This window comes from Spodoptera frugiperda, chromosome 18, assembly GCF_023101765.2.
Source record: "Spodoptera frugiperda isolate SF20-4 chromosome 18, AGI-APGP_CSIRO_Sfru_2.0, whole genome shotgun sequence".
NCBI lineage: Eukaryota > Metazoa > Arthropoda > Insecta > Lepidoptera > Noctuidae > Spodoptera > Spodoptera frugiperda.
In genome coordinates, this window is record NC_064229.1 from 3,770,747 (window position 1) to 3,784,914 (window position 14,168).

At 34.5% G+C, this 14,168-nt stretch overlaps 1 protein-coding gene across 10 annotated transcripts in view; it reads right to left on the reverse strand.

Moving 5' to 3' along the window:
- The window catches only part of LOC118277837 (tight junction protein ZO-1), a 140,005-nt gene that overhangs the window by 19,808 nt on the left and 106,029 nt on the right, over positions 1-14,168 (reverse strand). For 9 of the 10 annotated variants that reach the window (XR_004783796.2, XM_035596796.2, XM_050700340.1 and 6 more), the window contains 6 exons: positions 3,415-3,590; positions 2,962-3,149; positions 2,117-2,386; positions 1,028-1,198; positions 580-646; positions 266-416 (listed from right to left, as the gene is read on the reverse strand). Coding sequence is in view for 9 of the 10 variants with exons in the window: in XM_035596796.2 (XP_035452689.2) it covers positions 266-416; positions 580-646; positions 1,028-1,198; positions 2,117-2,386; positions 2,962-3,149; positions 3,415-3,590 (1,023 nt within the window). In the remaining variant the exon portion in view is untranslated. Of the gene's footprint in view, positions 1-265; positions 417-579; positions 647-1,027; positions 1,199-2,116; positions 2,387-2,961; positions 3,150-3,414; positions 3,591-12,060; positions 12,368-14,168 lie in introns of those variants that run through there. The other variant, XM_035596801.2, reaches the window with a different exon arrangement.

Below are 14,168 nucleotides of genomic sequence, written 5' to 3' on the forward strand. Positions count from 1 at the left end.
ACTAGGGTAAAATTATTAATAATAACCGACAAATGTGATTAATTTATCACTTTTACCTCGAGTTTCGGTAATTATTAATAATCATAGATAATTATTAATAATTTTCAATTATTCACTCTTACCGTAACATAGGCACAAAGTTGATATCAAGCGTAAAATATGACATGAAAAATCAACTAACTTAAAAACACAAAACCCTTAAAATTGGATAGTCAAGTCAAGCATTGAAATAAAACAGTCCAACGAAACTGAAATAAACACATACCTTAAGTATTTTATCAGCAGGCTGTAGGCCCTGCAGCGCGGCCGGACTGGTGGGCTGTACGCCCGACACAAACACCCCGGACCGGTTGCCGCCACACAACCGGAGACCCACTGAACCCTCCTTTTGGAAACTTATCAACCTTGGCTCGCTCCTACAATGGTAGTTTATTTGAAGGTAAGTTTTTGACCGTAACCTTTTGGTGGACTGTGTATCTTTGAATTAAAACTGATCCAGAGACACATTTGTACCTTAGATTCTTAAATATCAAGGTATTCTTATCATATGTAAAGTTAATTTTAGAAAAGACTACTTACGATGGCTTATTTCTTTGATTATTCATTGCTTCGTCCTCATAGAGTTGTCTTCTACTGCTGTAGTAATCTGTAATAGAAATATTTTTATTAAAAAGGAACCGCCTTCATTTTTATCCCCAAATCTGAAGAATACTATGCTGAAAACCGCATTAAATCGGTTCGGCCAAACGTAAGATAATCGTGCACAAACATACATACAAACAGATCAAACTGAGAATCTCCTTTTTTGAACTCGGTAAAAATATTGTGTTTAGATTTAATATCATTTTAATTACTTTATTTAGTATAGTGCTTTTCATTTATATCTAATTTGGTCTTTTTGCGCTTTATATAGCAGACTCTCACATTATTATTCATACACAGCAATAAAAGATAATATAGCAAAACCATCTCTAAATTATTTTAGTGTTCCTTTCGGTTTCAAAATTTGGTCCTTCGGTCCAATTACCTTCATTCCTCGGTGGTGGTGGTCTAGGCGGCTGGTCGAGTTGTTCGTGAGACATCGGACCTCTTCGGGCGTCTCCGCCTCTCACTGGCGCCGCCACGTACAGGTTCTGACCACTACTTGAGTACCCTGGGGATGCTTCTGCAGCTCCATATACGTTGTGGGGACTGGCTTCTGTTAAAAGGAATAATAATACTTAACATTATTACAATTTAAGGTTTTTTATCCAAAAAATAGTGTAGAGTACGGTTTTATGTCATTGATCGATCTTACAGGGATCATTATTTATTTCGCTTATACAGACTGCGAGAAAAGTTTTCGAAGTGCAAAGTTAGGACCATTAAAATAGAATCTCTACTAAGTTTTATAATTTAATTCATGCAACAAGTATGTATTTAACACAACACAATACACAAACTCACAACAAATGAAACAGACAGAAATTATGAAACTAAAATTGGTATGTATGTTAGATAGGTAAAGGGAATAAAAAAGAAATTAAACCTGTCCTTATTTGCATGTATCTAAAGATACTTATTATTTATTGATCTATTACAACATTTACTAATATTTGTTAAGGACTTGTATTTACATAAATCGTAACACTATCTCATGATTTGCATTAATATAAGAAAATTAAAGAATTCCTTGTCTTGAGATCTTGCATAAAATTAAAGATAAATCAGTCGTTTAGATATCTCGTGATATCTTTTAAGTGTAAAATATCAATTAAATTTTCGTAATGAATTTTATCTATTGAATAATCATCAGTAAGTATTTTATTTCTAATCTGTTTGTATAGGTTTTTATTGCAGTTTTAATGGAAAACAAGAGCTATTAAAATTTTTAAGAGCGTATTCCCACAGATTGGACTGTATTGAATACATTGAGCAGTGGGAAAATAAATCAGAAATGCGTTCAGGACCTTTTAGCTAATGATTACAAACAGATATAACTACATCATCACGTTTATTATTCTGTGAAGCTATTAGAATATCACAAACTAGAAATTACGATCAAACCATGTTCAACAATTGTAATAGACCCTTGAGTCAAAAAGGCAATATATTGTATAATGATAAATATTCTTACCAAGACTATTATAATTATTCTGATAATTTCCATTCGTGACAGTTTCCTCTCTGATCAATTCTCTCGTCACCACCAGATTCAAACGGTCTTTGCAGGATTCTATTAATTTCCTGGCTTCCTTGAGGGTCATAGCATCTGTCACTGGAGTATTGTTGATCCTCGTCACCATGTCTCCTTCACAAAGACCCTGGCCACCTTGGTTCAGCTGTTCTCTGGCTCGAAGCGTCAATTCCTTCACGTAAAGCTTGCATCCTAATACTATTCCAAAATCTGCAAGAACGAAATAAGTTTTGAAAATCTCTAATGTATAGTTTAAGGTTCATTAAAAAAGAATTAGCATCCCATAACAGTTCACTTCTGAAGCCTTCTCTACATGAGAGGGGTTTGCCATAATTTTTGTTACAATTGCTGTTGGAGATTGCAGTTTGAAAGATTCAGGTTTATCAGAGAGCGCTGCAGCACAGTCTCTGTTTACACCCTCGAGAAAACTAGGTGTGACAAAACTAACAAATGCATTCCACTCTGCTGTCACCACACGGTCGTGTCTAACTGTCTTATTAATATTCACAGTTCACATACGCACAACTTGGGAATGTCATACGCCCATATTGGGTCGAGCTGATCAGATAGCAAGCATTTTGCATAAAATACAGACACACGGTATCTGTATTTTATTAGGTACACACATCATAAGCGGCCTCAATGTACTTTTCGAGCAAGTGCTTGCCAAGAAACGGCGGCAATCAAAATAATCTTAAAGTTCTACAAGACTGGGTATTTCCAAAATGGAACAAGGATGTCAGAGTTCATGCGTGTATCTTAGAAGAAAATGCTTTAAGTCTTACCTTCTTTCTTTCCATTCCTAGTGAGTGATAGTTTGATAGTGGTAGGTGCAGTGGGAGGCGGCGCAGGCGCTCGTCGTCGCACCACCAGCGATACGGTGGCGCCACTGTCGCGCAACACTTGCACTGCTCTTGCATACTCCACATTTTCTAAAGGCACGCCGTTTACTGATACTATTCTGTCGTTCACCCTAGAAAAAATAACAATTTGACATGATTAGTATTGAATTGTACGGTGAGAAACTTTTCTTATCTATTAGGAAGTCATTTAGATAAATTTTGCTTAATAAACTAATTAACCTCACCTCAAAGATTTTACTTATTTAGGTATATATAAGAATATTTCATCGCATATGTTTGTCTCAATTCAAGAAATGTGCTCACATCTCTGATCGACCAAAAAGACCACTCAGACAGACCGCGGACCGAAGGACCAAATAACAAAGTAATACTTACTGAAGCTTATCTTCGGCCGGTCCTCCTCGTAGGACATCGGAGACTGCAATGGAAGGGTCGCCACTGGCGAAGTGTGGGTTGTCCCTGCCACCGGAGACCGCGATACCGAAGCCGTAACCTGGAACCCGGTTGAGACGGACACGATGAGTCTCCCATCCTGCACTGCGTTCTGCCGTCTGTAAATAAAGGAGTATGGTTAAGTACAACATAAAAAAATTGAAACTATGTTTTTGTGTATACCGGACGGAATACGTGCATTGCTAAACAAATAGAAATTGATTGTACGACAGCTAATGATGTCAACTTAAAATTGCTCTTTAGTACTGTAGATATCTTTAGTACTTGATATTGTCAAGTTAAAATTGCTCCCGAGTTAAAAAGAGGAGATAACTCTCGATTTTACTTACATTGACAATGGCTATTTTAGATAACTAAAAGACTTTTCACCGTATCTTAGTCTTTAGGTAATATGATGCAGATTATGAAGGCTACTAAAGGAATATAACAACAATAAGATAAGTGTATTTTACAGTCTCTAATAATCCCTACTGGTCCTAAAATAAACATTAAAATTCAGTGAGCTAAACTTGTATAATTTTAAGGTAAAAGGTTGGCTATAATATTATCATAACAACGATGTACTAGATTGTGAGGCTAGCCTATGTTTATGACTCGCAAGATAAACGATAGCTGTTATCCTTAACCCGGCGAGCAAAGATGGATGGCCGAGCTTAAAACATAATGAAGTAATAACTTTAATAATAATATATTAACAGGTGAAGGAATCGGTTTAATGATGATACTTCAAATAATGATAGCAGTTGAAAGAAATAAGAGAGAGAGACAGAGAGACTAGCTGCCGTACCTAGAGACATTAAATGATTAGTTAAACTATTCCTTGACAACGATTATGTTCTAGAAACAGTTACTAACGACTGGGTTAAACTCAAACTGGGTAACAATTAAATGACTCTAAGTACGGCGGTAGGAAAAGTAGGTACTAAGTGTTTAGTATAACTAATAAAGATTGAGAACTATTGCTATTACTAGTAACTATTACTAGATAGACAGCTTTTGTTCTATTAGTAGCGGTAATTTTAGTTTGAAAATGTTTTATGCCCTAAAAATAAGACATCATTTATACCCTATGCGCCGTAACAAGGTGCGGCTGACAGATTCAGTAACGTTTCGTATCACTCTTGAAAGTTGCTGCGATTTAAAAATTATGCCTTAGTATTTTAACTGTATCACATTCGTATTATGTTAAATCATTCGGAAGTGCAGTTAATTAAATTAAATCCAACTGGAATGTTCTAGTCTTTAAATAAAATCTAATGAAATGAAAAATAAAGTAAAGTGTTATGCGTATAACGTAAAACCATAGTGTGTTTAGTGATGGGATGTACTACTACGAAGAATAGGTAGTCGATGATTTTTTAGAATAAAAAACGAAAATCGTGCGTCGTTCAATTATCACTCTTAAAAAACCTTTAATTATATGGGTAAATCTACTGTACGCGGCTCTCTAGTGACTTTATCTGAGCACAAATATGTAGTAGACATTTTCCGGCGCCTTTGATAAGTACTTAATCTGAAAGATCGTGGTTGCAGTAACATATACAAACTAATATACACTTATATTCTTCACGGTTCTGTATAACTGAAACTCTGAAACACCTCAGGGCTCGGTCATAAAATATTTATTTTGACAAGTATATACACGTAGTTACGCTGCACAACTAAATAACACACACATTTAATAAAAAAATTAAAGAGAATTAAATGTATGCTACGAGTAATAGCGATAAAAAAATATTTCTAATGTCCATCCCTAAAGAGAGACGTAACGTCATACTGGCACCTGTCAGCCGCACCTTGTTACAACGTTGAAATCAGTGGCAACTTCAAGTTAGATTGAAATCTTTTAAGAAGGTATAACAATCATCTTAAGTTCTTTTTATCTAAGATCCGCTTCGAAAGTTAATCCTATCTATATTCTAGACCAGCAAGCAAGGTCTTGCAAAGAATTATAATATCTAACACAGGTACATATAAGCTTTACATTCATATGCACAACTTGATCGTTGATAGCTGTTCTTGTAAGCTTCGTGCATATTTTTACACTATATCAAGTATCGGTAGGTATATCTGTATTAGTTTAAACCTTGAAATGTCAGAGCGTATCACAAAACGAATCGACTGGTTTGCCTGTATGAAAAATGAGATTTTTTCTGCTATGTTTGTCGATTACTATTGAGTAATCAACAGCAACAAAAAGATTACTGTTTTGGTCCTCAGATCGATAAACAATAAATGATTGACTATAATCTAATCAATATTTTCTGTTTGACCCATAGGTGGAAAATTGACACTGGCCTCTGTGGAAAACGAGGCTGTCGGACTTTTACTGACTAAAATCATCCCTGCGCCGTCTCTCACGTCGATATGAGGTGCGAGATAAATTATCATGAAATCAAAATATTTACGAAATGTATCGGTAATTGCTGTCTAGTTTTTTTTTAAGATTTTTCGCGAGTGAGGCGCTAGTGTAGCACTGGGCTATTCTCTCCACTTCTTTTTTGTTAACACCATTACGCATAGGTCGTTGAACTTTTAACAGTAACGAAGGCTCATCTAATTGGTGCTAATTTGACCAATCACAAAGCTGTAACATACGAACAGGAAATTTAAATTCACGTCATGAAAACCGTTGATTTCAAAGAAGATTTTGTTCTCAGTATCGAACTTACGACAACAATGTACATTGTTGAGGACTGCGTGGAATATCAGGCTACCGGTTTGCGAACATAAAGTACTGTTGATTGTTGATATCAGTATACGACACGGTAGCAGTGTAACAGTGGTCGCTTTTACTTGGTAAACTGTTTTGTTGATCAATAAACATTGATACATGATTGCAGGGAAGGGAAGTATGCTACTGTTGGTTTGTATTACTAAGAATTCAATAAAATTATATTTTTAATGATATTTTATTTATTAAAAGAACTTACTAAACATTTACGGTCCATAAAGTCTTCTTATGAAGAAGTAAAACATTCAGTATCTCTATCTAAGTAATTAACTATAGCCATTTCTTATAATAAGTAAACAAATTGTCTAATTAATTAAGTTATACAGTAACTAAAAGAAGCATCCTATAAACTATTATGTACCAAAAGACCATAAACGGGCACCATCGTCTAAATAAGACCCTCTTCCCACAATAATTTCACAATTCACTGGAACGCTTATCCATAATTTAAGTCGAGTAAAATAGACACATTTAACGGTCATTAAGCAAAGAATCTACAACTGAGGCCGTAGCACTAACATAAACGTCAAGCTGTGATTCCCACGCCGTCAGCATCGGCAGAGGGCGCCACTCCTTGATAAACTGCGTGAACTGTTCGATTTGAGACTCGAGCACCAGTTTCCCTTTCATTGTACAGATACTAGTAGATAAGATAGTAATGTATTTGAATAATTTGTGTAAATAAACCATAAGGCTAAAATTTTGTCTCAGCAGTTCTACCACGTGCAGTGAATTATACTAATTATTACTTAATTACCTTCTTTTGTTGTTGGTTTACAAACATCGGTCTCGACATAGAACATTTTACGAAATCTACTCTTCTAAATTAAAACATATTCTATTTTTACTTGACCAGTTCAAATGTCTTTAAAAAGTACCTACAGATTCCTCCCAGTGAAACTAATTTGCAACATATGTATCTACATGGATTCTCAGACACATCCTGAGCAATCTAGTAATCCTAATTAGGTTACACCAATCCCTAACACACGCTGGCTCTATACTACACTACACAGCATCTTCGTTAAAAAGGGAAAACTACAAGATTTCCCTAAGACTTTCTAATTATAGTAACATTAAACTAACTGGTTATGTAAAATGCAGTTTCATCATGAAATCATGGACCGTGTTAGAGATACACATCTGTAACGCACAATAATTAGTTTATTGTTGCAATATGACGTAAGACCGCGGCCATATTGAATCTGATAGGGAATTGTAACTTCAGATTTGAATTGATGCTTTGAAGTTGAAGATCATTATGATATTAAATGGGAAAGTGGTTTTGATGGTTATGGAGTGATTATTTAACTATTTAGATGCATTTTAATGCTTGATATCATCTTAAATGATTGCAGTGAAGTTGGCCTATCTACTGGTTTTCAAGCATCATAATACTTTATACAAAGAAGTGAAAAGTAGACCGCAATTTATTTAAAATTAATGTTTATATCATATTGCTATATAATTTACGGGCCATTTGTTTCTTTTCTATTAAGTAGGTATTTTTCTTATCCTACATTCCTGTTTAATAAATAAATTAAATCAAACAATTCACAATAAATCATTACTTAGTAGGTGTCCTTAATTAAGTAACTTTATAAGTCATTAGTATTCAATTTAACACTAAAGCCACAACCTTGCCTCCTACGCGCGTCTGTCAAAGTTACGCACGTTTTAAGACAAAAAGACCACATTTGTGTACTGTTATGCCGTTTGTAAACCCACGTTAGGCATGCTTCAATGGACATTTTGTAATTCTTATACAATACACCCGTGAAAATCGCTAAAAGGTCTTATTCAGAACAGCCTATTATTTGAAATTTGAAAGTTCATTTTAAAAAGACAATAGCTTAGGTAGCTTTACTAATAAGTCATTAACCTATCCCATTAAAATTAATAGATTAAATAAATTAAGTAAAGACCACAAGAATTTGTCTTTAACAACGCAAAAACTTTAAAATATAGGTGACCCATCTTTCGATGTTCGTACGCAAGGACCAAGGACCAATATTCTGAACAGGTTTCAACATGTTCAAGTTCGTACTGTTTTAATTAATAAGGGTTTGTTTGGGACCATATTACTCACAAGTCCAGCATCCAACAAGTTGCAACTTGTCCAAACTCAACAAGTTACTGGGCAAGGAACGGATCGAGCCAGATCTAATTAATAACAGGTTTTCAGGTCTTGTGATAAAATTAAAAACTTGGCATTTAACAGCACAAATAGTAATACGTAACAGATACGTATGGGAACGAATTAAAGTTTTGTAAACTAATATCTCTAACCATTTAAAAATATAGATATTAAAAATATTCAGCACAGAAGCTCATCAACAACGACTAGTAGATAAACAACATTTATACACTTTGGACGATACTTACTAAAAAATGCTCAGAATGTTTATAAAATTGACAATTATTTAGATAATTAACTAGCGAATTTAAGATAAAGAACATAGCACAGAATGCTAGAGCTAACTGCTAATACTGGAAGACTAATTGCTACCAACTTTAAATTTTATCATCAGCAGTTGCAAAATCCGCAATAAAATGCGACTAGCACAGATATATTTATGTTGTTTAAAGTTATAAAACTTGATTGTGACTAATTGATTATAATAGCATTATGGATTTATAACATGATCTGATATAAAAGGCCGTCAAAGATCAATTCAGTGTTGAGTATCATCAAGATATTAAGACAAGTAAGTATAAAGGAAAAACTCTACCATAATCACCTGGTTTGGCAGGCGTTGGTAGTAAGATTATCGATCGTGAAAAGAAAAATCTCATTCTGAACCTAGTGGGCACAAACACAATGCACAAAGAAACAATTTTATTTGTATCCTGTACCTCTACCATGAGTTTGAAGCAATAGTATTTGTCGATAGTCGCTATCTCAAATTTGACAACGCCTTTACCGGTCAGCTATGGAACAAAAATTTGACATACAAAAAGTTTACGTCGTCGCTAGCGACTAAATTAATCAGCAACTGATCAAATAACTAACAACTGAACCGATTTAAAACAAACACAAAAAGAAAAAGAAAACAGAAAGGAATAATATCGAGACCGATAAAGATTTCACAAGAACTAAGAATATTGCTGAACATTATTTAGTTTCGTTTAAACAAGTTTATTTGACACGAGACTACACCCAAAATTTTGCCCTTTTACGGCGAATCTGATGGACGGCATTAAGCAACTTTAGGTCAAAGCACATGTACCTATTGCACCTACGCAAACCGAAACAGGTAGACATTATGTAATAGAAAACACATAAACTCAAGCTGTAAGTACCAATAATAATATATTAATACCCGATTAATTTTACTGCCAACAGTATTTATTGAGGAGATTCAATTTCAATTGCGATTTCGTTAAATAGTTTTGTGAAACTGAAGATATTATGGCGTTGGAATCAAACAAACAGTCATTTAGTTATGATGTGAGGTGCGTGCCCAATTCTAAACATTTCAAATGTTTAGACATGGTTGAATAAAAAGAATTACATAAAACGGAAGAATTTTTATGACATGTTGCTTGGGCCGTGGGAGGATCGATTTCTTTGGTCCAAAAAACATGCAGTTTTTGTGTCATTTTGGTAGGAAGTTGTTGGACACAATGGAAAATCTGACATACTTTCAAGACCATCAATAAAACCTAAGTATTATAGACAATGGATCTATTAAATGTAGGAAACAGAGTTTTAACAACATTTTAAGACATAATTATTTTGTGGTATGAGCTGGTAAACGAGCAGACTGATCACCTGATGGTAAACAATAGCTGCCGCCCATGGATATCCGAAACACGAAAGGCGTTACAAGTGCATTGCCGGCCTTTTGGGGCTTAGGAATTTAAGGGTTGTTGGGGAACTGGGGATTTGAACGACATTTATAGACAATATCGAGAATTTGATTCAAAATTGGCGTTGAAGCTCAAAAGGACTGTAATTTCTTTATTCTCATGGGTACCATATTTAAGTTTTAAAGACACGAATTAAGCTACAAAATTAAAACCGCAAACAGGATATTCTTAGAAATACCTACATACTTAAATTATTAGTCATCAAATCACCTGCATACATGAGGTGTAAGAATCACCTTTGACTTTAAGCTTAACGATGACATCAAGAAAGTCATGAAACACTTAACGTATTTCTTTGTATTTTATTTATAACATTAAACGAGCAAAAAATATAAATATGAGAATCTTTAATCAATCATTTGAGTCATTACTGTTATGCTATGAATATGTTCAGATTTTGTATGCTGTTTTATATTATTTAGGTTTTTCTTTTTTGTTATTTTATTACACTTTGTTTTGAGGCCTCTCTATCACATTGGAGAATCCGCTAATGGTAGTTTTTAAGTGAGATTTAATAAATTAACTATTCTTAAAATGGAAATAACTGACTGACTGATTGACTCGTTGGTCGATAGGCCGGAACCTACCTACGATTGTTAAATCAGTGGTCGTTTTGATTCCATGTACAAATAAAATAGGTATTAGTAGACTTTTTTTTGAGGAGGGAAAATCGTACAGGAGATGTATCTATTATAGTGTACAAGTGCGTGCACAAACACAGGTGAACTCTCTGTTCTCGATATTTACAATTTTGTTAAACATGCAATACCTGATAAGTATCTACTTATAGATACCTATTTCGCGCCCTTATAACCTCTAAAGGTACATAATACCTACTCCTAGTAATTGTTATAAAATATTCTCGACAAGTGTTAAGTTAAAGTTAAGGTGCTTTGATATAGGTACAAAATGGCTATTGCTTTAATAGGTTAGGTTTTATAGACTATATATTGGTTTAATAGTTTTGATTTCAGCTGTTTCAAGGAAGAAGTACCTATCTACCAAACTGTACTTAGTTAAATTGTCTACCGGCTGAGTTATACTCCTCGCGTGGCTCACCATAACTCTCTAGACCTTAGTGCATTTAGGGTGATTAATACTTAAAATTGATGTTTACTGGTGCCAAGAATTTCTGTCGAATCTGACATTATTGTGTGCAAAATAAATCCAATAATTAATTAAATAAATCTTATCTCTTCTTAGTAAAGCTTTTATCGATAGACTATCAAAACACAGATAAAACTCAAAAACCTAGACCAGATTAGAACTAGATCAATAAGGCACTAGACAAATAGATTAAACACAAACACTTTCTCTCTAATTATCTTATGGTAGGTTATCTAATTAATTCATTAATTCACAACGTAATGACAATTACACATTCATTCGACAATCATTACACGAATCACGAACAGTTACAACAGTGTCACAGCACATAATGCATATAATTTGAATAATACGAATGTTTATTTAAATTATAATTAGTACGCAATTATGTTAATAGTATACATTATCTTTTTATCCGGAGCTACGAACTACCTAGCGGGTTTACCGGGGTTCCGCTCGAAAAGCAGGAAGAAACGGAGTGGTTTTTAGTCAGTAAGAGTTTGACACTTCCCCTCGCCTCAAGCACAAGGCGGGAAAAGGCGTTTTGGATGATATTGAACTTCAAAAAAAAATGTTAAGTAAGTTCAACTGCAGATTGCCGTTGAAAAGGCTTTAAATCGAGGCAGTAAATCGGTCGTCGATCTTCGGAATTGGATGTAATAAGACTAACTTCGACAGTAAATAAAATGCTTGATGCTAACACATATCTAAATATGTAATAAGAAAAACTTTTCTTGTCTATCTGTTTAAGTACCTACATATGTGCCCAGAACTTAACTGTCACTGTTTAAAACATGTCAAGAATTTCGTGCTTAATTAAAAGGTTACAATAATTGTCTCAATTCTCAACTAACCTGTAACTTTTCAAATCCAAAATTATCCAATTTCATGTTGATATATTCTAAGTTCTTATCATCTAACTCACTCATTCGTCACTGAACTTTTTAACGAAACTTTCATAACCACTACACAAACTTTAAAATAACTCGAAACACTATTACCACAATAATAACAAAAAATAGAACACAGATAATCTAAATAAAAAAAAATACTTCATTTATGAGACAAAACTTTTTGAATTTAGAACACAAATGTCACGAGTCACGACGGAGGTTGTATAGCCGTTTACCGTAGACGTCCACCGGTGACGCCTGACTCACGCCATATGAGATTACGGACAGCCTTGCGGGCTCACCAAACTCCGAAGGCACGAAATAATTTATTGTACAACCGAGAAAATGAACTCAGTGCGAGTTAATTTCTGTAACTAGGTAGGCGCTTAGTTTTCCAAACGCGGCTGGTTAAACAGCAATAGAGTACGGTACTGCTATTCAAATGGAGGTTTTGTTTACTTGTAAGTTTAGTTTGGTTAGTGCCCAGTGGCGTGGCCCAAAGGTAGAGCGAAGAAAGTATTGTCAAACATAAGACGAGTGGCTCTTTTACGTGAGGAAAACGTTTTACAAGCAGTTTAAGTTACTTGATACGTGGTTTCTACATACATTTTAGTTTAATGTTTACGCACTTACCAAAGTTATGTAAGAAACCGCTACATATTCAAGTTATGCATCGTCACGCCTTTAATCCCCGGAGGGGTAGGCAGAAGTGCACATTACAGCATGTAAAGCTACTGTAATAGTATATGTACAAGTTGTACACCCACTTTTCATCAATTGTGCTATAAGTCCCATGTAATAAGGGGTGAACATCGAATGTTTAGGATACAGAGCTAAATTCTTCAAAGGAAAATAAGAGATATCCCTGAAATTAAGAAATAAAAATAGCTCCTTCTAACAGCTGAGACATCGCAATACTTCTGATCTGGGACAAGTCCGGGGAAAGCCTACAACCGCGCTAGTGCTACACAGCAAACGAATACAAGCCACTTATCGGTACTTCTAATTAAACCATTTGTACGCATCTCTCGATAAGTACTTCTCATGTAATCTATTTGCTAAATCGATTTGCTATTGAATCAGTCGGTTTATAAATTTATATGCATTGGCTCTACTACTATTACTACTTATATGTAATGGACCGATATGAAACATAATTTCATCATGTACAGCGCTGATCGCTTACCACCAGATGACCCGTAGGTAAGCTCGTTTGCCACTGCCACCTATTCCATAAAAAAGTAATTGGAAAGTATACTTTTCAAGGATTATGTCCTAATACCTCTTCATACGAGAACAGGACCTACTCAAAAGAATTCTAAATTTCACAAGGGCGAAGTCCCAGGCACTAAACTAGTTATATCGTAAGTGACCCGGTTGTGGCCACTTTAAGAATTTTGTCGACTTTGAGGCTTTCTTAACTTATAGTTTTAGTTATCACGAACATATTTCTTGTAAAAAGTCATTTAACATGTATTAACCTTGCCTAAGAAAACCCTTTTTTTAAAGAACGTCCAATAGAAAAATAACTGTATAAGAAAGAAAAAAAAAAGGGAGTTTGTGCCATTTTTGGCCAGATTCGTGCCATTTGTGGCCACGGTCGTGTGCCAGTTCTGGCCATCAAAAAATACAATAAAAGTAATCAAAATTTATAAATTAAAATGGACATTTTACAAACAATGGTTTTTATTTAGTTTGGAAAATATGAAATATTATTACTTCACTTGAATTTAACTTACAAATAAGGAGATCAACATTTATATGACGTTGGTAAAAGCTGCAAAGTAAACTGACCTCCCCTTTGTGTGAAGGCAATTTATTGCATCTCTGAAAATGAAAAATATGTATTTATTGATATGTAAAGACAAGGGAAAAAAGCCACGATAAAATAAAGGGGAAGAAGTCGGGTGTCTATGTACATTAGTTTTGGCCAGCCATGTGGCCAAAGATGGAGAAATTCATAATTTTGTCTCCATTAGTGGCCACCTTCTAATAACCGCACTTCAGAAACATATGGCGACAAAATAACTTTATTTTCACTTAGACAATATATTCTTCATGTAGTATTA